Consider the following 23,386-nt stretch of genomic DNA (forward strand, 5'->3'; position numbering starts at 1 on the left):
AAACTCTTGGGGTTAAGTGATTCTCTTGCCTCAGCCTCCCATGTAGCTGGGACTACAGGTGCCCACCACAACACCTGTCTATTTTGTTGTTGTAGTTGTCATTGTTATTTGGCAGGCCTGGGCTGAGCTCAAACCTGTCACTCCTGTGTATGTGGCTGGTACCCTAGCCACTTGAGCTACAGGTGCTGAGCCAATTTATTCTTCTTGATTCAGGCTTGCAAGGTTGTGTGCTTCCAGAAATTTGTCCATTTCTTTTTTTTTTGGTTTTGGCTGGGGCTAGATTTGAACCCACCACCTCCGGCATATGGGACCTGCGCCTTACTCCTTGAGCCACAGGCGCCGCCTGTCGATTTCTTTTGCTGGTTTGTTTCATAGCAATTTGGGTAGTATCCTCATGGATATTATTTTGTTTTTCTATGGTATCTGTTATAATATATCCATTATTTCTGATTGAGCTTATTTCAGTCATTTTTATTTCTGCTTAATCTGACTAGCGATATATCAATTTTATTTATATTTCCACAGAATCAACTTTTGTTTTATTGATTTTTGTAATTTTGGGGGAGTTCCATTTCATTTAGTTCTACTCTAAGCTTTATTTTCATCTGCTGGCTTTGGGTTTGGTTTGCTCTTTTTCTAGTTCCTTAAATGGAAATTAGGTTGGTAATTTGTGATCTTTAAGCATTTAAGCTATAAAATTTCCCCTTAGAACTACTTTTACTGTATCCTGTAGATTTCGAAAACTTATGTCTTCCTTGTCATTTAGTTCAAGGAGTCTTTTGATTTCCATTTTAATGTCATCATCGACCCAAGGATCATTCAGCAGCAAGTTATTTAATTTCAATGACTATGTACATTTAAGTGTTTCTTTTGGAAGTGATTTCTAGTTTTATTCCACTGTGGTCTGAGGAGGTACATGGTATGATTTTTTTTTTTAATTTGTTGAAATTTGTTTTATGGGCTAAGATATTACCAGTCTGGGAAAATGTCTCAGATGTATTCAGTAGTTTGGGGTAGAATGTTTTGTAAATGTCTGTTAGGCCCTTTTGTTTTAGAGTCTTGTTTAAATCCAGTGTTTCTTTCTTTTTTTTTTTTTAAATCCAGTGTTTCTTTATTAACTTTCTGCTTCAGCGTTCTGACAGTGGGGTGTTAAAAGTCCTTGACAGTTTTGATTCTGTGTTTATTCCTTTGCTTACTTCTACATATAGTAGAGCAGGCGTCCTCAAACTTTTTAAACAGGGGGCCAATTCATTGTCCCTCAGACCGTTGGAGGGCCAGACTATAGTTTAAAAAAAACAAACAAAAAAAATGAACAAATTCCTATGCACACTGTACATATCTTATTTTGAAGTAAAAACAAAATGGGAACAAATACAATTCACACTGCTTCATGTGGCCCACAGGCCGCGGTTTGAGGACGCCTGTAGTGGAGTTTGCTTTATGAATCTGGAAACTCCTGTGTTAAGGAGATATATATATATATATATTTAAGATTGTTATATATACTTGTCGAATTGCTCTATTTACCATTGTTGATTTAAAGTCTATTTTATCTAATATGAAACTGGCTACACCTGCTCACTTTTGGCTTCCGTTTGTGTGGAATATTTTTTTTCTGTCCCTTTTCCTTGATTCTGTGTGTCTTTGTGAGTTATATATGTTTCTTGAAGATAGCATGTACTTGGGATATTTTTTTCTATCCATTCAGCAAGTATATATCTTTTACCATATTTTGCCATGTATAATGTGCAGGTCTTTGCCCAAACTTTTGAGAAAAATAAGGATGTGTGTTATACGTGGGTAGTACTAACTCCATATCTATATGTTTTTAATTATTGTATTTGTGCTTATGCATTAAACGTGTAACTCTAGAAAGCAATAATAACATCTATATGCAAAATAATACCCTGGAATATGGTGATTGCACCCCCTCCACACTACCATCTTTCCTGGCTGCCTCCACACCAGGCAAGCACAGCATTTGTAGGAGCCTATAGCCCACCTGGCTGATTGTGGCAAACACCACTGCCACCACCATCTTGGTCATGGGTATGCCACCACCAGCAACACAACAGTTAGCATTGGGACCTTGGTGGAAGGAGCTCAGAATTGGCTATACAGTGGTGCCTACTCTCTCAAGAGACACAAGGCATGGAGCCAGCCACTACAGAGTTAGAGTGAGCCCAGAGGCAGGTACAAGTGCTCTGGACAACCTGAGTGCCTGACCTCCCCCGACTGTCTTCTCCCAGCCCACTCTTATCCCCACATCCATTCATTTCCTATTCCCACCCATGTCCATTGATGGGAACTTGGCCACGGTCACTCTGCTGAGAACCCCAGCAGGCTTACTTCCCAGGAAGCTAGTATAAGAGGCCAGCCGTGGGCTTGCCTGCCCTTTCCAGGTTGCCTTGTTTCTTAGGCAGCTGGTCCAGGACACCATGCTGAAGAAGAACATGGCTGAGCTAGGTCTCAGAGACCTGGGTTCTGAGACCCAGTTCTACTAGTAGCCCACTGTTTTGACCTTGGGCCTCAGTCCCCGTGAAGTTTCTGTCTGGAAAGATATCTGGGAGTGATAACACGAAAATTTGGGGTACCTGAGCCAAAAGATTGTAATTTTGAGCTTATGACTTGTCTAAACCTCCAAGATACTGAACTGATATAATTTCCCAAACTTGCCATTGGTAAGAACCATCTAAGGTGCTTGTTAATGGAATGAATACCCAGGTCTTTCTTCTGAAGAATTGATTTAGTGTATTTGAGTGTGGTTCAGGAGTCTCATTTTAACCAGTTCCTGGGTGAATTATAGGATTTGCAAGTTTGGGAAAGTTTGGTATCATTCATTTCATGTTACTGATTGCCTAAAGTCTGTTGGGTTAAGGAGATCCAGTCACTAAGCAGAAAGGTAAATGCAGACTACTTCACTAGAGAATCATCAGGGAATGCTTCCTTCTCATATTCTAAATTCTACCTCTCTACTGTTCCTAATCTCTGGAGCAATGTCTCTGCACAATCTTCAGATAGCTCCCTATGCCCATTCTGTAGCCTTTTGCAGTGAAAGGTCCCTCCTAAGGGTCAAATAGCAGTGATTATTTGAACAGTGTAGAGCCCTAGGATTCGTCCCTCTATACCTTCCCTACATGTGTGCTCATCTTCCCTGTGTACCTCCAAAGCACTGACCAGGTTACCTCTCTTCTTTCTTCAATTTGGGTGCCCCCATCACCTCTCTTTTGATTCACAATTTTCTCTTTGAAAGTGGATATCCATTCACCACCTTCAGTCCTCTGTGAAAGAATTTTGTGCAGGCTGCTTCTAGTTCACCATCTTTACTTCCCTCCCCCATACACACTATTTCTAAGAATGAACCTCAGGCTAATGATACCTTGAGGTAATAGCAACCAATGATATGAAAATGTCATGATTAGCAAGATATTTGAAAATACTGTTTTTCATCTGTTCAAATGCTCAATTATGCTTATATCAGCTAATATTTAAAATTTCCCTGACAACCCAATCTAAGTAGCCTTTTATCATTCCCAGTCTCCATATTTTTTCTTCATAATAGTTTTTATAGTTTTTATATCCACCAGACATATTTGTTATCTATCCCCTAGTCCCTGCCTCTTAAAATGAAAGCTCTCTAAGACCAAGAACTTTGTTCCTAATGCTATCTCCAGTATTAAGTAGTACAGTGTCTTCTATGCAGTAGGTACCAAAAAAAGATTTTTAAATGAATAATCTTCATCTCATTCTTTAATTTATATTTTGTGTATGTTTTATAAATATACATAATAAGGTAGTATAGTTTCAAAGATACATACAGTAGAACCTTCATCATTTACCGCCTCCCTACACTGACCACCTCATTAAGTTCACCTAATTTTTGTGGCTGGAACATGCCCCACAGGTATAGATCAGTATAGTAGGCCTAGCTCTTTATGTTGACCACCTCTATATGTTGACATTAGATATCCAGAAATTATACATTCCACATAAGTGAAACTTTATACCCTTTGAATGACATCTCCTCATTCCCAATTCCCAGTCATTCTGCCCCTTCAGCTTGCAGCCTCTGGTAACCACCATTCTACTCTTTGTTTCTATGCATTCACCTTTTTAAGATTCCACATATAAGTGAAATAATGCAGTATTTCTTTTTCTGTGCCTATCTTATTTCATTTAGCATGATGTTCTCCAGGTTCATGTATGTTGTCAAAAGTAACAGCATTTTCTAAGGCTGACTAGTATTCCATTGCATATACATACCACATTTCTTTTATTCATCTGTTGGTGGACATGTAGGTTGCTTCCATATTTTACCTATTGTAAAAAATGCTACAGTGAACATGAGAGTACAGATATCTCTTCAACATGCTGATTTCAGTTCTTTTAGCTATATATCCAGTAGTGGGATTGCTGGTAGCTCTGGTTTTAGGTTCGGAGGAACCTTCATACTATTTTCTAAAATGACTATACTAATTTTGAACCCACCACCCTCAGTATATGGGGCCCCGCACCCTAGTCACTGAGCCACAGGCGCCACCCTTCCTTGTGTTTTTTAATTTGAATTTCCATGACGATTAGTGATGTTGAACAAATGTTTCATGTATTTGTTAGCCATTTGCATGTCTTTTGAGAAATATCTATTCAGGTCCTTGGTCCATTTTTTTAATTGGGATATTTATTCTCAAGCTATTAGGTTATTTGAGTTCCTTATATATTACAGTTTGAAAATTAGCCCCTTATTAGATACATAGTTTGCAGATATTTTATCCCAAACCATGAATTGTCTCTTCACTTTATTAATGTTCTCTTTGCAATGCAGAAGCATTTTAGTGTGGATCCAGTCCCAATTGTCTATTTTTGCTTTTGTTGCCTGTGCTTTTGGGGTAATATGCAAAGAATTGTTGCTCAAACCAGTATCGTAAGGCTCTCCCCTTATATTTTCTCCTATAAGTGTTACGGTTTCAGGTCTTTTGAGTAGAATTGTGTATATACTGTGAGACAATAATCCAGTTCATCCTGCATGTGGATATATACTTTTCCCAGCACTGTTAATCAAAGAGATTGTTCCTTCCCCTTGTGTGTTCTTGACACCCTCGTCAATAATTGGCCATAGGCATATGAGTTTATTTCTTGGCTCTCTATGCTGTTCCAATGTTTGATATGTCTGTTTTCATGCTAGATCCATGATGTTTCGTTTTTAGTATATTTTGAAATTAGATAGTGTGATAGCTCTCACTTTGTTCTTACTTGCTCAACATGGCTTTGGCTGTTTGGTATCTTTGTTGGTTCCATATGAATTTTAGTATTTCATTTCTATTTCTGTGAAAAATGCCACTGGAATCTTATAGGGATTGTATTGAATCTGTAGATTGCTTTTGGTAGAATATTTTAGCAATATTCTTCCAATCCATGAACATGAAATATCTTTTTATTTATTTGTGCCTTCTTCAATTTCCTTAATCAGTCTTTTAAGCTTTTCAGTATACAGATCTTTCACCTCCTTTGTTTATTTCTAAGTGTTTTTTGTTTTTTTATGCTATTGTAAATCAGATTGATTTTTCTTTTTCAGATAGTTTGTTGTTAGTATCATCGATACCTGTATGTAGATTCTGCATCCTACAACTTTACCAAATTCATTTATGAGTTTTACAGTTTATTGGTGGTATTTTTAGGATTTTCTACGTATAAGATAATGTTATCTGCTAGCAGAGACAATTTAACAACTCCATTTCCAATCTGGATGCTTTTAATTTCTTTCGCCTGCTTTTTCTATCTAGAACTTCAAGTACTATTTTGAATAGCAGTAACAAGAATGAATATCTTTGTCTTGTTCCTGATAATTAGAAGGAAAGCGTTCTTTTTTTTTTTTTGTAGAGACAGAGTCTCACTGTACCGCCCTCGGGTAGAGTGCCGTGGCGTCACACAGCTCACAGCAACCTCTAACTCCTGGGCTTACGCAATTCTCTTGCCTCAGCCTCCGGAGCAGCTGGGACTACAGGCGCCTGCCACAATGCCCGGCTATTTTTTTTTTGTTGTTGTTGCAGTTTGGCCAGGGCTAGGTTTGAACCCGCCACCCTCGGCATATGGGGCCGGCACCCTACTCACTGAGCCACAGGCGCTGCCCCAGAAGGAAAGCTTTCAACTTTGCAGTCTTGAGTATGTTAGCGAGCTTGTAAGATATGGCCTTTATTTTGTTGTAGTACATTCCTTCTATTCCTAGCTTGTTGAAAGTTTTTATTGTTAAAAGATGAAGTTTGTCAAATAATTTTTCTGCATCTGTTGAAATGTTTATATGGTTTTATGTTTATATGGTTTTGTTCTGTCATTGTGGTATATCACATGTATTGATTTGTGCATATTGAACTGTCCTTGCATAGCATGGATAAATCCCACTTGATCATGGTGAATAATCCTTTTAATGTGCTTTTGAATTCAGTTTGCTAGTATTTTTTTTGAGGATTTCTACATGTTTATGAGGAATATTGCTAAGTCATTTTCTTGTAGTGTCTTTGTCTGTCTCTAGTATCAAGTTAATACTAGCCTTGTAAAATGAGTGTGAATGGGACCCCTCTTCAATTTCTTGGAAGAGTTTTTAGAGGATTGGTGTTAAGTCTTACATGTTTGGTAACATTCAGCTGTAAAGTCATCAAATCCTGGGTGTTTCTCAAGTCTGTCTTTTTTTCTTTATCTAGCTAAAGGTTTGTCAATCTTGTTTATCCTATCAAAATATCAGCTCATAGTTTGATTGATCTTTCCTAATTTTTGTCATCAGTGATTCCTTTTCTATGATCTTTTATTATTGCCTTCCTTTTGCTAACTTTGGACTTAGTTTTTTATTTTTCTTGTTTCTTAAGCTGTATTAGGTTGGGCCCTATTTGAGATAGTTCTTTTTTGATGGAGCCATGGCTCTTTATAAATTTCACTGTTAAGAACTGCTTTTGCCGCATCCCATACGTTTTGGTATGTTTTGTTTCCATTTTAATTTGTTCCAAGATAACTTTTAATTTTTCTTTTGACAACTTCTTTGACCCATTGGCTATTAAGGAGTGTGTTGTTTAATTTTCACACATTAGTCAATTTTCTAATTTTCTTCCTATTCAAAAATTTTTATAGTAATCAGTTTCTCTTTATAGTGTTTTATTTGCCATACTTAAATAATTTTAGAACTTTTCTATGATTTGTTGTTCCAGAAACCCCAATTTAGAGTAGAGCTTTGGAGTTAGACAGAAAGCCTGATTTTCAATTCTGATTTGACTATTTAGTAGCCATGTCCTTATACAGTTTTTAAGCTTTTTTAAGTCTTAATTTGTACATCTTTAAAATGGATATTATAGAAGAACCTACATCATAAGAATAATGTAATGATTAAATAAATAAAATATACAGTTTTCCCAGTGTCTAGCTCATAATGATTATAAGTAGTAGCTGTCACCATTGCATGTTCAAAACCATAGTGAAGATAGAGCCCTCTGCAAGCAGAAATTATTCCTCCACTATTAAATATGGTTCTTAATTGTCTTTGTGAAACAACTTGGTATTCAGACTTGGATTCACCAGGATTCTGTATTTTTTCTCACAAGGTGTGCTTCTTTAACAAATAAATATCTTTCAGTATGTGTACTTAACCTAATCCAGTTTTCTCTATTTCTGAGCACTGGCCCAGTCACCTGAGATTGTTTCTTTTGGATCTTTTTTTTATAAAATCCCGATTCTGGTTATTTCCAAGTTGAAAGTAGACATACCTTACCTTGTTCACAGCAACAATGTTTTGACCATTTGACAATTTGCGATCTAGTTAAAACAGCCAACGCTGCTGAAGAGCCTACTGTCTTCTAGGGCAGCTCTGGATTAGAAGGACAACTCTGAATTTTAAGGTTTCACAAAAATTAGCACAGACCTTTCGTTTGCTATCAGTTTTGTTAGTGTTTGTGTATTTAACGTGTGCCTGAAAACAACTTTTATTCTTCCAATATGAGGCAGGAAAAAAAAGATTAAATGCCCCTGGACCATAACTGAATTATATGGATTGATCAGTCTATGGAAAATTGATAAGGGAGGATTATCAAGGTTTTCTTCCAGTTTCTCCTTTATCAGGCCTCTAGAGACTACTTTGAATCGAAAGGGGTCCCTTTTCTGGATAAATTCCAGCCCCTATTCAGAATGGCCACAGAACATAAAAATAAGAGAACTTTATTTTTTTTTATTTATTTACTTTTTTTGAGACAGAGTTTCACTCTGTCACCCTCAGTAGAGTGCTGTAGCATCATAGCTCACAGCAACCTCAAACTCTTGGGCTTAAGCGATTTTCTTGCCTCTGCCTCCCAAGTAGCTGGGACTACAGGCGCCCACCACAATGCCCAGCTATTTTGTTGTTGTTGTTGCAGTTATCATTGTTTAACAGGCCAGGGCCGGGTTCAAAGCCGCCTGCCTCAGTGTATGTGGCCAGCGCCCTAACCACTGAGTAATGGGCGCCAAGCAAAGATAAGAGTACTTTAGATTCTTTAATCCCTTTCTCATTCTCACAAGTATGTATACAAATAGATATATTTGTTCTGTCCAGCATACACACTTGCAATAGCTATAGGAATTCTATATTAAGGTTTGGGAATCACCTAAGTGTTACTAGCCTTTTACAAATACTAGTAGTGAAACTTGGTAAATGTAGAATGTAAATGTTTTGGCACAGTAACTGAGATAACGCCGGAAAGGCTATGTTAACCACTGTGATAAAAATGTGTCAAATGGTTTATGAAGTGAGTGTATGATGCCCCATAATCATATCATTGTATACAGTTATGATTTAATAAAAAAAAAATGTAAATTTGATTGAAGAAAACAACCTACAAAAATTTAAAAAAAAAAAAAATACTAGTAGTGAGCTCTGCTTTTCTACTAGTAAATAACCATATATTCAGCTGACAATGTTTTTCATAGGTTTTTAGACATTCAAACCTTTTTATTTAAAATTGATAAAATGAAATATAATACATAGTGTTAATACTGCCTTTTTTCCTTCAGTGAAGACGCATGTTGTTTAGAAAACTATTTTTATCACAAGAAAGGATATGTTTTAGATAGTTTAGATAGCTAAATTTGTAAAACTAAGGAAATTATTCAATAATAATATTATAAGGGTTCACATATTTATATATTTTCTTTTTCAGGTTTCTTCAGTTACTGGCGTGGCAATTTGGCAAATGTTATTCGGTATTTTCCAACACAAGCTCTGAATTTTGCTTTTAAGGACAAATACAAACAACTATTTATGTCTGGAGTTAATAAAGAAAAACAGGTAATTATATTTCAGTATCTCTAAAATTTTCTAAACAGTGATTGTGTTTGTCTTACCTTTGATGTTTTATTTGTGAAGGAGGTACTCCAATGGAAGAAAACATGATTAAAACAGAACATATTAACTGTTAACATTATAGTATGTATTAAGTTATAGAAATTATATATGAGAACAGAATTCTATTAACTTTTACTTGGTTAAATAAAACTCTTAACATAACTGTTTCCTTTTTTTTTTTTTTTCTATTGGGGGATTCATTGAGGGTACAATAAGCCAGTTACACTGATTGCAGTTGTTAGGTAAAGTCCCTTTTGCAATCATGTCTTGCCCCCATAAAGTGTGACACACACTAAGGCCCCACCCTCCTCCCTCCATCCCTCTTTCTGCTTCCCCCCCCATAAACTTAATTGTCATTAATTGTACTCATACCAAGATTGAGTACATAGGATTCATGCATCTCCATTCTTGTGATGCTTTACTAAGAATAATGTCTTCCACTTCCATCCAGGTTAATACGAAGGATGTAAAGTCTCCATGTTTTTTAATACCTGAATAGTATTCCATGGTATACATATACCACAGCTTGTTAATCCATTCCTGGGTTGGTGGGCATTTAGGCTGTTTCCACATTTTGGCAACGGTAAATTGAGCTGCAATAAACAGTCTAGTACAAGTGTCCTTATGATAAAAGGATTTTTTTCCTTCTGGGTAGATGCCCAGTAATGGGATTGCAGGATCAAATGGGAGGTCTAGGTTGAGTGCTTTGAGGTTTCTCCATACTTCCTTCCAGAAAGGTTGTACTAGTTTGCAGTCCCACCAGCAGTGTAAAAGTGTTCCCTTCTCTCCACATCCACGCCAGCATCTGCAGTTTTGAGATTTTGTGATGTGGGCCATTCTCACTGGGGTTAGATGATATCTCAGGGTTGTTTTGATTTGCATTTCTCTAATATATACAGATGATGAACATTTTTTCATGTGTCTGTTAGCCATTCGTCTGTCATCTTTAGAGAAAGTTCTATTCATGTCTCTTGCCCATTGATATAAGGGATTGTTGGCTTTTTTCATGTGGATTAATTTGAGTTCTCTATAGATCCTGGTTATCAAGCTTTTGTCTGATTGAAAATATGCAAATATCCTTTCCCATTGTATAGGTTGTCTCTTTGCTTTGGTTATTGTGTCCTTAGCTGTACAGAAGCTTTTCAGTTTAATGAAGTCCCATTTGTTTATTTTTGTTGTTGTTGCAATTGCCATGGCAATCTTCTTCATGAAGTCTTCCCCCAGGCCAATATCTTCCAGTGTTTTTCCTATGCTTTCTTTGAGGATTTTTATTGTTTCATGCCTTAAATTTAAGTCCTTTATCCATCTTGAATCAATTTTTGTGAGTGGGGAAAGGTGTGGGTCCAGTTTCAGTCTTTTACATGTAGACATCCAGTTCTCCCAACACCATTTATTGAATAGGGAGTCTTTCCCCCAAGGTAAGTTCTTGTTTGGTTTATCAAAGATTAGGTGGTTGTAAGATGTTAGTTTCATTTCTTGGTGTTCAATTCGATTCCAAGTGTCTAGGTCTCTGTTTTTGTGCCAGTACCATGCTGTCTTGACCACTACGGCTTTGTAGTACAGACTAAAATCTGGTATGCTGATGCCCCCAGCTTTATTTTTGTTACTAAGAACTGCCTTAGCTATACGGGGTTTTTTCCGGTTCCATACAAAACGCAGAATCATTTTTTCCAAATCTTGAAAGTACGATGTAGGTACTTTGATAGGAATGGCATTGAATAGGTAGATAGCTTTGGGAAGTATAGACATTTTAACAATGTTGATTCTTCCCATCCATGAGCATGGTATGTTCTTCCATTTGTTAATATCCTCTGCTATTTCCTTTCTGAGGATTTCATAGTTTTCTTTATAGAGGTCCTTCATCTCCTTCGTTAGGTATATTCCTAGGTATTTCATTTTCTTTGAAACTATGGTGAAGGGAGTTGTGTCCTTAATTAGCTTCTCATCTTGACTGTTATTGGTGTATACAAAGGCTACTGACTTGTGGACATTGATTTTATATCCTGAAACATTACTGTATTTTTTGATGACTTCTAGGAGTCTTGTGGTTGAGTCTTTGGGGTTCTCTAAGTATAAGATCATGTCATCAGCAAAGAGGGAGACTTTGACCTCCTCTGCTCCCATTTGGATTCCCTTTATTTCCTTGTCTTGCCTAATTGTATTGGCTAGAACTTCCAGCACTATGTTGAATAGTAAAGGTGACAGAGGACAACCTTGTCTGGTTCCAGTTCTAAGAGGAAAAGCTTTCAGTTTTACTCCATTCAGTAAAATATTGGCTGTGGGTTTGTCATAGATAGCTTCAATCAGTTTTAGAAATGTGCCACCTATGCCTATACTCTTCAGAGTTCTAATTAGAAAAGGATGCTGGATTTTATAAAATGCTTTTTCTGCATCTATTGAGAGGATCCTGTGATCTTTATTTTTGCCTCTGTTAATATGGTGGATAATGTTTATGGACTTGCGTATGTTAAACCAGCCTTGCATCCCTGGGATGAAGCCTACTTGATCATGATGAATGACTTTTTTGATGATAAGCTGTAATCTATTGGCTAGGATTTTGTTGAGAGTTTTTGCATCTATATTCATGAGTGAGATTGGTCTGAAATTCTCCTTTTTGTTTGGGTCTTTTCCTGGTTTTGGTATCAGGGTGATGTTTGCTTCATAGAATGTGTTGGGAAAGATTCCTTCTTCCTCAGTTTTTTGGAATAATTTTTGCAGTACAGGAATAAGCTCTTCCTTGAAGGTTTGATAGAATTCTGGAGTGAAGCCATCTGGACCAGGGCATTTTTTAGTTGGAAGCTTTTTTATTGTTTCTTTGATCTCAGTGCTTGAAATTGGTCTGTTCAGGAGGTCTATTTCATCCTGGCTAAGTCTAGGGAGAGGGTGTGATTCCAAATATTGATCCATTTCCTTCACATTGTCAAATTTCTGGGCATAGAATTTCTGGTAGTATTCAGAGATGATCTCTTGTATCTCTGTGGGATCAGTTGTTATTTCCCCTTTATCGTTTCTGATTGAGGTTATTAGAGATTTTACTTTTCTATTTCTAGTTAGTCTGGCCAATGGTTTATCTATTTTATTTATTTTTTCAAAAAACCAACTCCTCGTTTCATTAATTTTCTGAATGATTCTTTTGTTTTCAATTTCATTGATCTCTGATTTGATTTTGGATATTTCTATTCTTCTACTGAGTTTAGGCTTAGATTGTTCTTCTTTTTCCAATTCCATAAGATCTCTTGTGAGATTGTTGATGTGCTCTCTTTCTGTTTTTCGAATGTAGGCATCTAAAGCGATGAATTTTCCTCTCAAAACTGCTTTTGCAGTATCCCACAGGTTTTGGTAGCTTGTGTCTTCATTGTTGTTATGCTCAAGGAAGTTAATGATTTCCTGTTTTATTTCTTCCTTCACCCATCTGTTATTCAACAGAAGATTGTTTAGTTTCCATGCCTTTGGGTGGGGTCGAGCATTTTTGTTAGAGTTGAGTTCCACCTTTAGTGCCTTGTGGTCTGAAAAGATACAAGGTAAAATTTCAATTCTTTTTATTCTGTTGATATTTGTTTTGTGTCCCAGGATATGATCAATTTTGGAGAATGTTCCATGGGGTGATGAGAAGAATGTATAGTCTTTATCTTTGTGGTGGAGTGTTCTATATGCGTCTATCAAGCATAGTTGTTCTAGGGTCTCATTTAAATCTCTTATATCTTTGTTTAATTTCTGTTTAGAGGATCTGTCCAGCTCTGTAAGAGGTGTGTTAAAGTCCCCTGTTATTATGGTATTATCAGATATCATATTGCTCAGACTGAGTAAGGTCTGCTTCAAGAATCTGGGAGCATTTAAATTGGGTGCATAAATATTTAGAATCAAAATGTCTTCTTGTTGTATTTTTCCCTTGACCAATATAAAGTGACCATCTTTGTCTTTTTTTACTTTAGTTGCTTTAAATCCACATGTATCTGAAAATAAGATTGCAACTCCTCTTTTCTTCTGAATTCCATTTGCCTGAAAAATTGTCTTCCAACCCTTGACTCGGAGCTTTAATTTGTCTTTTGAAGCCAGGTGTGTTTCTTGCAGACAGCAAATGGATGGCTTGTGTTTTTTAATCCAGTCAACCAATCTATGTCTCTTCAGTGGGGAATTCAAGCCATTAACATTTATGGAGATAATTGACAAGAGTGGTAGTATTCTATTCATCTTATTTGGTGAGAGTCCATTGGTTAGTTTTATCTTTTGCATCAGTGTGGAGGTTAGGTTCTGTCCTTTGATTTCTGAGTTCTTACTTTGCTGCTGATCCATTGTGGTGGTCAGTGTGCAGAACAGGTTGAAGTATTTCCTGTAGAGCTGGTCTTGTTGTGGCAAATTTCCTCAATGTTTGTATATCCGTAAATGATTTGATTTCTCCGTCAATTTTGAAGCTTAGCTTAGCAGGGTACAGAATTCTGGGCTGAAAGTTGTTCTGTTTAAGTAGATTAAAGGTAGATGACCATTGTCTTCTTGCTTGGAAAGTTTCATTAGAGAAGTCTGCGGTCACTCTGATGGATTTGCCCCTGTAGGTCAACTGGCACTTACTCCTGGCAGCTTGCAGAATCTTTTCTTTTGTCTTGACTTTGGACAGGTTCATCACAATGTGTCTTGGAGAAGCTCGGTTAGAGTTGAGGCGACCCGGGGTCCGATATCCCTCTGAAAGCAGTGTGTCAGACTCTTTGGTGATGTTTGGGAAATTTTCTTTTATAATATTCTCTAGTATGGCTTCCATTCCTCTGGGGCATTCTTCTTCCCCTTCTGGAATTCCTATAACTCGTATGTTGGAACGCTTCATAAAGTCCCATAATTCTGACAGTGAACGTTCTGCTTTCTCTCTCTTCTTTTCTGCCTCTTTTACTGTCTGAGTTATCTCAAGAACTTTGTCTTCTACCTCTGAAATTCTTTCTTCTGCCTGGTCTAACCTGTTGCTGATACTTTCCATTGTATCTTTAAGTTCCCTAATTGACTGTTTCAGTTCCTTCAGGTCTGCTATATCCTTTTTATATTCTTCATATCATTCATCTCTTATTTGATTCTGTTTTTGGATTTCCTTTTGGTTATTTTCCTCTTTATTAGCAATTTCCTTCATTGTTTCCATCATTTCTTTCATTGTTTTCAACATGTGTATTCTAAATTCCCTTTCTGTCATTCCTAACATTTCTATACTGGTGGAATCATCTGCAGTAGCTACCTCATGGTCCCTTGGTGGGGTTGTTCTAGACTGGTTCTTCATGTTGCCTGGAGTTTTCTGCTGATTCTTCCTCATGAGTGATTTCTTTTATCTGTTTCCTTGCCCTAATTTTCCTTTCACTTCCTCTTGCTCTTTAAGTTCTTGTGCCTGTGGAAGTTGTGGGCGGGTTTAGACGGATTGAACACACGCGACCACTTGCCGGTTTTCCACTGTTTTAGTCCTCCTCTTGGGGTCCAGAAGTCTCTCGCTGACTCCCTGTATCTTCATAGGAGTGATGATAGGCAGTTCCCACCAGCCAGAGATGCCTGGAGTCCTATCTCCCCAGATTCACGGTGCCCAGATGCAAGGAAGCTGTTACTCGGCTGCCATCTTGCTCCGCCTCCCTCAACTGCTTCCTTTTTTTGTTTGTTCTGTTTTTTAGAGACAGGGTTTTGCTTTGTCACCCGCGCTGAAGTGCAATGGCTCAAACATACTCCCTGTGTAAACCCAAATTTGTGGGCTCAAGCAATCCTTCTACCTCAGCCTCCCAAGTAGTTGGGAGTATGGCATATGGCTACTGCACCTGACCTTAACAATTTTAATACCTAATAGATCGATCATTTGTCTCAAGGCAGTATCTCTCTAAATAAAAACTAAATTTAATGTAATTTATATTTTTTCATTGGGGAAATTCAGCATTATACTTGGTTTTTTAAAACATAAATTATATCTTATCATTGGGGAAATTAAGCATTATACCTGCTTTTTTAAACCATAAAATGTAGTCAATGAATACATATTTCTCACCACTGATATAATTTATTTACTAAAGAATTATTTCTTCTTTATGAAATAAAGGTCTGTGTAGCTGAAATTGAATCATAAAGAAAAAACATATCAAACAAAACAAGAAAATGATTAAGTTAGAGAATTCTCTTTTTTATTATGAAGATGCTTTGTGTTTTTTAAGGTAATTAATTACTCTTCATGGTTACAAAATTTCCATTTCAAAATTTCCTACTCATATGAAATACATCTCATTTACCCTGGTTGTGTTTGTTTTGTTGCATCCAATACATTGTACCACCTACATTACTCCCTAGGTCTTCCTTTTCTTCTAAAATCTATCTTCTCTCCTTCACTATTTCTCTTTTTCTCTCCCTCCTGCTCCTTATCTCCTACTCCTGCCGCAACCAACTGGTCAAGCTATCTTAGGAAGTTTTTTCAGAGTGACTGTGAAACATTTCTTTATTGGTATCTCCTTCGATTGTTTCAATACTTCTTATTCCCATCTTTTTTTTTTTAGATAGTCTCACTTTGTTGCCCTGGATAGAGTGCTGTGGTGTCGTAGCTCACAGTAACCTCAACTTACTGGGCTTAAGTTATTCTCTTGCCTCAGCCTTCTAAGTAGCTGGGACTACAGGCACCCACCACAACTCCTGGCTATTTTGAAAGACGAAATCTTGCTCTGGCTCACGCTGGTCTCGAACCTGTGAGCTCAGGCAGTCCACCGGCCTGGGCCTCCCAAGTGCTGGGATTACAGGCATAAGCCACTGCACCCGGCCTTATTCCCTTCTTTTCAGAGTTTTATTTTATTAACAAATGTTTATTGAATGTCTTTTGCTATCTTTTCTGTTATGGGGGTAAGAGTAACTAAGAAAATTCTCAGTGGATCAGTGAGTAGGGCACCGGTCCCATATACCGAGGGTGGCAGGTTCAAACCCAGCCCCAGCCAAAATGCAACAAAAAAAATAGCAGGGCATTATGGCAGGTGCCTTTAGTCCCAGCTACTCAGGAAACTGAGGCAAGAGAATCACCTAAGCCCAAGAGCTGGAGGTTGCTGTGAGCTGTGACGCCACAGCAGTCTACCAAGGGCAACAAAGTGAGATTGTCTCTAAAAAAAAAAAAAAAAAGAAAGAAAGAAAAAGAAAATTCTCTGAACTTAGAAGATTTGGTTTGGGATCAAAATCTTAATCTGTTTATTTAGCTGTGCGAGTTTTTGAAAGCATTTTACTTCTTTGATTCCTAGTTTCCTTATTTAAAAATGGAACATGATGGGCAGTGCCTGTGGCTCAGTCGGTAAGGTGCCGGCCCCATATACCGAGGGTGGTGGGTTCAAACCCGGCCCCGGCTGAACTGCAACCAAAAAATAGCCGGGCGTTGTGGCGGGCGCCTGTAGTCTCAGCTACTCGGGAGGCTGAGGCAAGAGAATCGCTTAAGCCCAGGAGTTGGAGGTTGCTGTGAGCTGTGTGATGCCACGGCACTCTACCGAGGGCCATAAAGTGAGACTCTGTCTCTACAAAAAAAAAAAAAAAAAATGGAACATGATAATACCTACCTCGAAGTTTTATTGTGAGGTTTAGATGTGATTACATTTAGAGTCTTAGCAGAGGGCACTCAGGAAAACATTCTTCCCTTTTAGCTAAAAACTCTTAAAAATGGAAACTTTCTATCTTCTTCTGTGTTGGGGGTCCTCAAGAGTATCCACAGGACAAGAAGGACTCATAGAACCCAGAGAAGCTTATATATTATACTTTATTATAGCAAAAGGATCCAAATTAAAAATCAGACAAGGGGAAAAGTACATATGACAGCGTCCAAGAGAAGCTAGGTGGAAGCTTCCAGTTATCTTCTCCTAATGGAGTTACACGAATCTAACATTTACTTTTCCCAGCGTGACAATACATATGACGTGACACAAGCTTATCCAAGCCTTGGTGTCCAGGGTTTTTATTCAGCATCAGTTGCATAGGCATGGAATGTGACTAACCTTCGTTAAATAGTTTCCAGCCCCCGGAGGTCAAATGATATAGCTTAGCACAAAGCCCAAGGCATACACAGATAAGTGTTCATCATAAATCAAGATGTTAGCATGAACTGTCTCATCTTGGTCTCATTGTAAGTATTGAAACAGCACATGTGAATTGGCTCTAGTCCTCTCAGTGGTGGTCTGAGAGGAAGCCTACCTGCTGTGAAACATACCTTGTGACATACCTGTCTATGACCCCAGAGACAGGCCTAAAAATCCTAGTCTCAGCAATGGACCCTGAAACAATTTTGTGACTCAGTTCCATCCCCCCTTAGCCACAGACCAAGGCAATACAGCCTGCTCGGAGACCCACCCAGTGATTCAATAGGACCCTAACACAGATAAGAGGAAGCTGCACTTGTCAGCACATCGGGTAACAGGCCTGCCATCTGTAAACCATGATGCAGACATTCAGAACCAGCAAGGTCCTTGAGACAGTCCATTCTACTTAGAGACTAGATAGGATCTTTGTTTGCCAGAGTTCCTGGTAAGAGACCCACCAATTATGGTCTCTACTGTAGACATAGTAGCAACCAGATAATTTGGATCCACCCCTACTGGAGTCAATCTTGTCAGCCCGGAGACCTAACAGGAAAAGATTTTAACTTATTGAAACCACTCTGTAAAGACTGCAAGAAAAGTTTGCTTCTTCAAATTTACAGACACAAACACAAGGCTACGTGGATAATGAAGGTTCAGGCAACATGACAGCACCAACAGAAACTAATAAAGCTGAACAGAGATAAACACATTGCCTGTTAAAGAATTCAAAATAATCATCATTTTTCTTTTTGAAAGCGTGAAATCAAGTTTATTGAGAAAGAGAAAGATAGGTTTACAGAGTAAGAGCAAGATATATTTACCATAGACAACAAACAGGTCCCCATTGGCATGACAAAGAAAAGGCTCCAAAATAATCATCTTAAGGAAGCTCAATGAGATACAAGAAAATACAGATAGACAACTGATTTAAAGTAGGAAAACAATTTATGAACAAAATAGAACATAAGAAGTAGAAATCTTTAATTTAAAAAGCCAGTAAACCTAGAGCTGAAGAATACAATGACAGAACTGAAAAATACAATAGAGAGCTTAAGCATCAGGCTCAATCATGCTGAAGAAACAATTAGCAAACTCAAAAACAGTTCACTTAAAATTAGCTAATCAGAAGGGAAAAAATATACAAGAGTGAAGAAATCATAAGGGGCCTATAATACATCATAAAATGTGCAAAATAAGTGAATTATGGCAGTATAAGAAGAAGAGAAAGGGGAAGAAAGCTTATTTAAAGATATACTTTATGAATGCTTTCCAAATCTTTGTAGAGATATGGACATCCAGATTCAAGAAGCTCAATGGACTCCAAAGAAGATCAAATCAAAAACTAATACTCTGAAGCATAGTATAATCAAATTTTCAAAACACAGAAACAAAAAGCCTCAGAAGAAGCAAGAGAGAAGAAAGTTATCACGTGTAAGGGAACCCCTTAATATGGCTGTGTGTATACTTTTCAGTTGAAACTTTGCAAGCCAGGAGGGATTGGGATGACATAATCAAAGTACTAAAAATAATTTTCAACCAAGGATATTATACTTGACAAAGTTGTCCTTCAGAACTGAAGGGAAGATAAAAACCCTGCAAGACAAAAACTAAATGAATTCATCAGAATTAGACTGGACTCACAAGAAATGTCAAAGGGAGTTCGTCAAGTTGAAATGAAATGATGCTAAGTAACAACTTTAAAACATATGAAAGCATAAACTTCCCTGGTAAATGTAAATATACAGATGCTTCTCAACTTATGAAGAAATTAGATCCCATTAACCAATCATAATTTGAAAATATCAGAAGTCAAAAATACATTTAACACTCCAGTAAACCCATTATAAAGTAAAAAAAAAAAATTGTAAAGCCACTACTATAAGTCCAGTTGGTGCTCAATTTGCAATGGAGTTATGTACTGATAAGCCTACCATAAAGTTAAAAAATTATAATTTGAGCCATCATAAGTCAGGGATCATCCATATAGTTTAATTCAGAATACACTTAATATACTATAAAGGTGATGTGTTAATCACTTTTACTTCAGCGTAAAATTTAAGAGACAAATGTATTGAAAACCACCATAATAATTTAATGGAGGTACAATATAAAAAGATATAAAGTGTGACATTAATAACATAAAATGAGGGAAAGGAGTAAAAATGTGGGGCTTTTGTATGCAATTAAAGTTAAGTTGATATCATTTAAATCAGTTTTAAACTGTTATTTATTTATTTTTTTTTGGTGGTTTTTGGCCGGGGCTAGGTTTGAACCCGCCACCTCCGGCATATGGGACCGGCCACAGGCACTGCCCATAAATCAGTTTTTTATGTGAACCACATGATAGCTACAAAGAAAAAATCTTTAGCACATACATAAAAGAGAAAGGAATCAGTGCCTACCACTGCAAAATACAACATATCACATAGGAAGACATTAAGATTAGAAGAAATAAACTGGGGTGGCACCTGTGGCTCAAAGGAGTAGGGCACCTGCCGCATATGCTGGAGGTGGCAGGTTCAAACCCAGCCCTGGCCAAATACTGCAAAAAAAAAAAAAAAAAGAAGAAGAAGAAATAAACTGTAGAACAGTTAGTAAACAAGTACCAAGTAGTAAGTCCTTACTTATCACTAAGTACTTCAAGTATAAATGAATTAAATTCTTCAGTCAAAGACACAGTGACTGAAAGGACTTTTTTTTTTTTTTTTTTTGCAGTTTTTGGCTGGGGCTGGGTTTGAACCCACCACCCTGGGTATATGGGGCCAGTGCCCCACTCCTTTGAGCCACAGATGCCACCCGACTGAAAGGATTTTTTAAAATCTCAACAATATTCTGCTCACTTCGATGGTAAAGACATGCATAGGATGAAACTGAAAGTATGGAAAAAGATATACCAGGCAAATGAAAACTAAAAAAAGAACAGGTTATGGTTTTATATATATAGTTATATCAGACAATATAGACTTTAAGTCGGAAACTATAAAAATGGACAAAGAATGTCATCACATAATGATAAAGGAGTCAGTTCTTCCAGAGAAAATAGAGATTATATATGTACCCCATATTGGAGCACCTAAATATGTAAATCAAATTTTAATAGATCTGAAGGCAGAGAGAGACTGCAGTGCAGTAATAGTATGGGACTTCAGTACCCCATTTTCAACAATGGGCAGATCATCTAGACTGATAAATAATAAGGAAACACAGGACTTGAACTACACTTTGGCCTAAATGGATCTAACAGAAATATGTAAAACATTCCTTCCAGCAACAACAGAATACACATTCTTTTCAAGCACAGCTAACAAGTCATAACAAATTTAAAGAAATTGAAATTATATCACATACCTTTTCTGACCATATGGAATGAAACTAGAAATCAATAACAGGAGGAATTTGAGGAAAATCAAAAAAATATGTTCATATTCCTCAACAACCAGTGGGTCAAAAAATCAGAAGGAAAAATTTTAAGTATCTTTGACACATATTAAAGTGGAAACACATATACCAAAATTTATGGAATGCAGCAAAAGAAGTTCTAAGGGATAATTTTATGCAACAGATGGAAGATCTCAAATAACCTAAGGTAACAACTTATAAAACTAGAAAAAGAAGAATAAGACCCAAATCAGCAGAAAGGAGGAAAAAAAAACATCAGAACAGAAGGAGAGGCTGGAGAAAAAATAGAAAAGATAAATGTTTCTTTGAACAGATAAACGAAGTGAACAAGTCCTTAGCCAGAAGAAGAAAAAGAAAGACTCATATAAATCACAGATGAAAGGAGAGACATTACAACTGATATGCAGACATGCAAAGGATCATAAGAGAGTCCTATGAAAAATTATATTATAAGAAATTAGATAACCTGGAAGAAATGGGTAAATTCCTAGAAACATACAGCCTGCCAATCATGAAGTAATCTGAATAGACCAACAACAAATAAGGGGATTGAGACAGTAATCAAAAGCTATCCAACAACAACAACAAAAAAAAAAAAACCAGGATCAAGTGGAGTCATGGCAAATACTTAAGAAGAACTAATCCCAATCCTCCTCAAAGTCTTCCAATAACATGAAGAAGAGGGACTGACCACCTTCAGATTCATTTTACAAGATGAGCATTACTCTGCTACCAAAGCCAGAAAAGACTAGTAGGGAAGAAAATTACAAGCTAGTGTCCCTGGTAAACATACGTACAGAATTCATCAACAAAATACTAGCAAACTGAATCTAGCAGCACAATAAAAGGATCATTCACATGACTAAGTGGAATTTATTCCTGGTATGCAAGAATGGTTCAGTATATACAAATCAATAAGTGTAGTACACCACATTAACAGAATGAAGGACAAAAACAATGTAAGCATCTCGATAGATGTCAGGAAAAGCATTTGATAAAATTCAACATTCTTTTATGATAAAAATTCTTAAGGAAGTTAGCATGGGAGGAATGTAACTCAATGTAACAAAGACCACATTGACCAGCCTCAGCTAACATACCAACAGTGAAAGTTGAAAGCTTTTCACCTTAAGTTAGGAACCAGATACTCAACTACGTCTGTTCAACATAGTACTTGAAATCCTAACCAGAGTTACAGGCAACAAAAAGAAACAAAAGGCATCCAAACAGGAAAGGCAGAAAAATTGTCTCTGTAAGCAACTTGATCTTGTATAGAAAAAAAGACTAAGGACTCTGCCAAAAATACTGTTCAGACTGATAAATGAATTCAGTAAAGTTGATGGATATAAAACCAACATAAAAAAATTATTCACATTCTATGTCCTATCAATGAACTACTTGAAAAAGAAATTAAGAAAAAGTATCATTTACAATAGGACCAAAAAAGAAAATATTAATATTTAGGAGTAAGTTAACCAAAGAAATGAAAGATCTATACACTGAAATTTTTTACACTAAAAAGAAGTCTTGGCACCTGTAGCTCAGCAGCTAGGACTCCAGCCACATACATGTGAGCTGGCGGGTTTGAACCCAGCCGGGCCTGCCAAACAACAATGACAACTACAACCAAAAAGTAGCTGGGCATTGTGGCGGGCACCTATAGTCCCAGCTACTTGGGAGGCTGAGGCAAGAGAATCGCTTGAGCCCAAGAGTTTGAGGTTGCTGTGAGCTGTGACGTCACAGCACTCTACCGAGGATGACATAGTGAGACTCTGTCTCAAAAAAAAAACAAAGAAAACTAAAAAACTAGACACAAATAAATGAAAAGATACTCTGTGTTTATGGATTAGAAAAATTAATATCGTTAAAACATCCATGCACTGTACATATTCAGTTTATTTCCTATCAAGATTATAATGGCATTTTTCACAAAAATAGAAAAAAATACTAAAATTCATATGGAACCACCAAAGACCCCAAGTAGCCAAAGCAAAAACAACAGAGCAAGAAGAGTCACACTACCTAATTTCAAAATACATACACTACAAACCTATAGTCATCAAAAAAGCGTGGAACTGGCATTAAAAACAGACACACCAACCAATGGAACCAGGGTAGAGTGCCCAGAAATAAACACACACATCTGTGGTGTATTGTTTCTTGACAAAGCTGCCAAGAACACATATTGGGGAAAGGACAGTGTCTTTAACAAATGGTGTTGAGAAAACTCAATATTCACATGCACAACAATAAAATTGGACTCAACACTATATACAAAAAGTAACTCAAAATGATTTAAAGGCTTAAGATCTGAAACTATAGAATTCTTAGAACAAAAAATTGGGTAAAAGCTCCACACCCTTGTTATGGACAATAGTTTTTTGGATATTACCCTAAAAGTACAGGCAACAAAAGCAAAAAATAAACAGATGGGATTGCATCAAACTAAAATGCTTATGAGTGGCAGAGTAAGTAACAGAGTGAAGAGACAACCCATGCCTTGGGAGAAAATATTTGCAAATAAAATATTTGAAAAAAAAACCTGATAAAGGGAGTAATGTCCAAACTAAGGAACTCAGCTTAACAGCAAAAC

At 37.0% G+C, this 23,386-nt stretch overlaps 1 protein-coding gene across 1 annotated transcript in view; it reads left to right on the plus strand.

The window, feature by feature from the left end:
- Positions 1-23,386, plus strand: part of SLC25A31 (solute carrier family 25 member 31) — a 49,334-nt gene that overhangs the window by 4,111 nt on the left and 21,837 nt on the right. Inside the window, exon 2 of the mRNA XM_053597591.1 lies at positions 9,168-9,295. Within this exon, the coding sequence (XP_053453566.1) occupies positions 9,168-9,295 (128 nt within the window). The remainder of the gene's footprint in view (positions 1-9,167; positions 9,296-23,386) is intronic.

This window comes from Nycticebus coucang, chromosome 1, assembly GCF_027406575.1.
Source record: "Nycticebus coucang isolate mNycCou1 chromosome 1, mNycCou1.pri, whole genome shotgun sequence".
Classification (NCBI taxonomy): domain Eukaryota; kingdom Metazoa; phylum Chordata; class Mammalia; order Primates; family Lorisidae; genus Nycticebus; species Nycticebus coucang.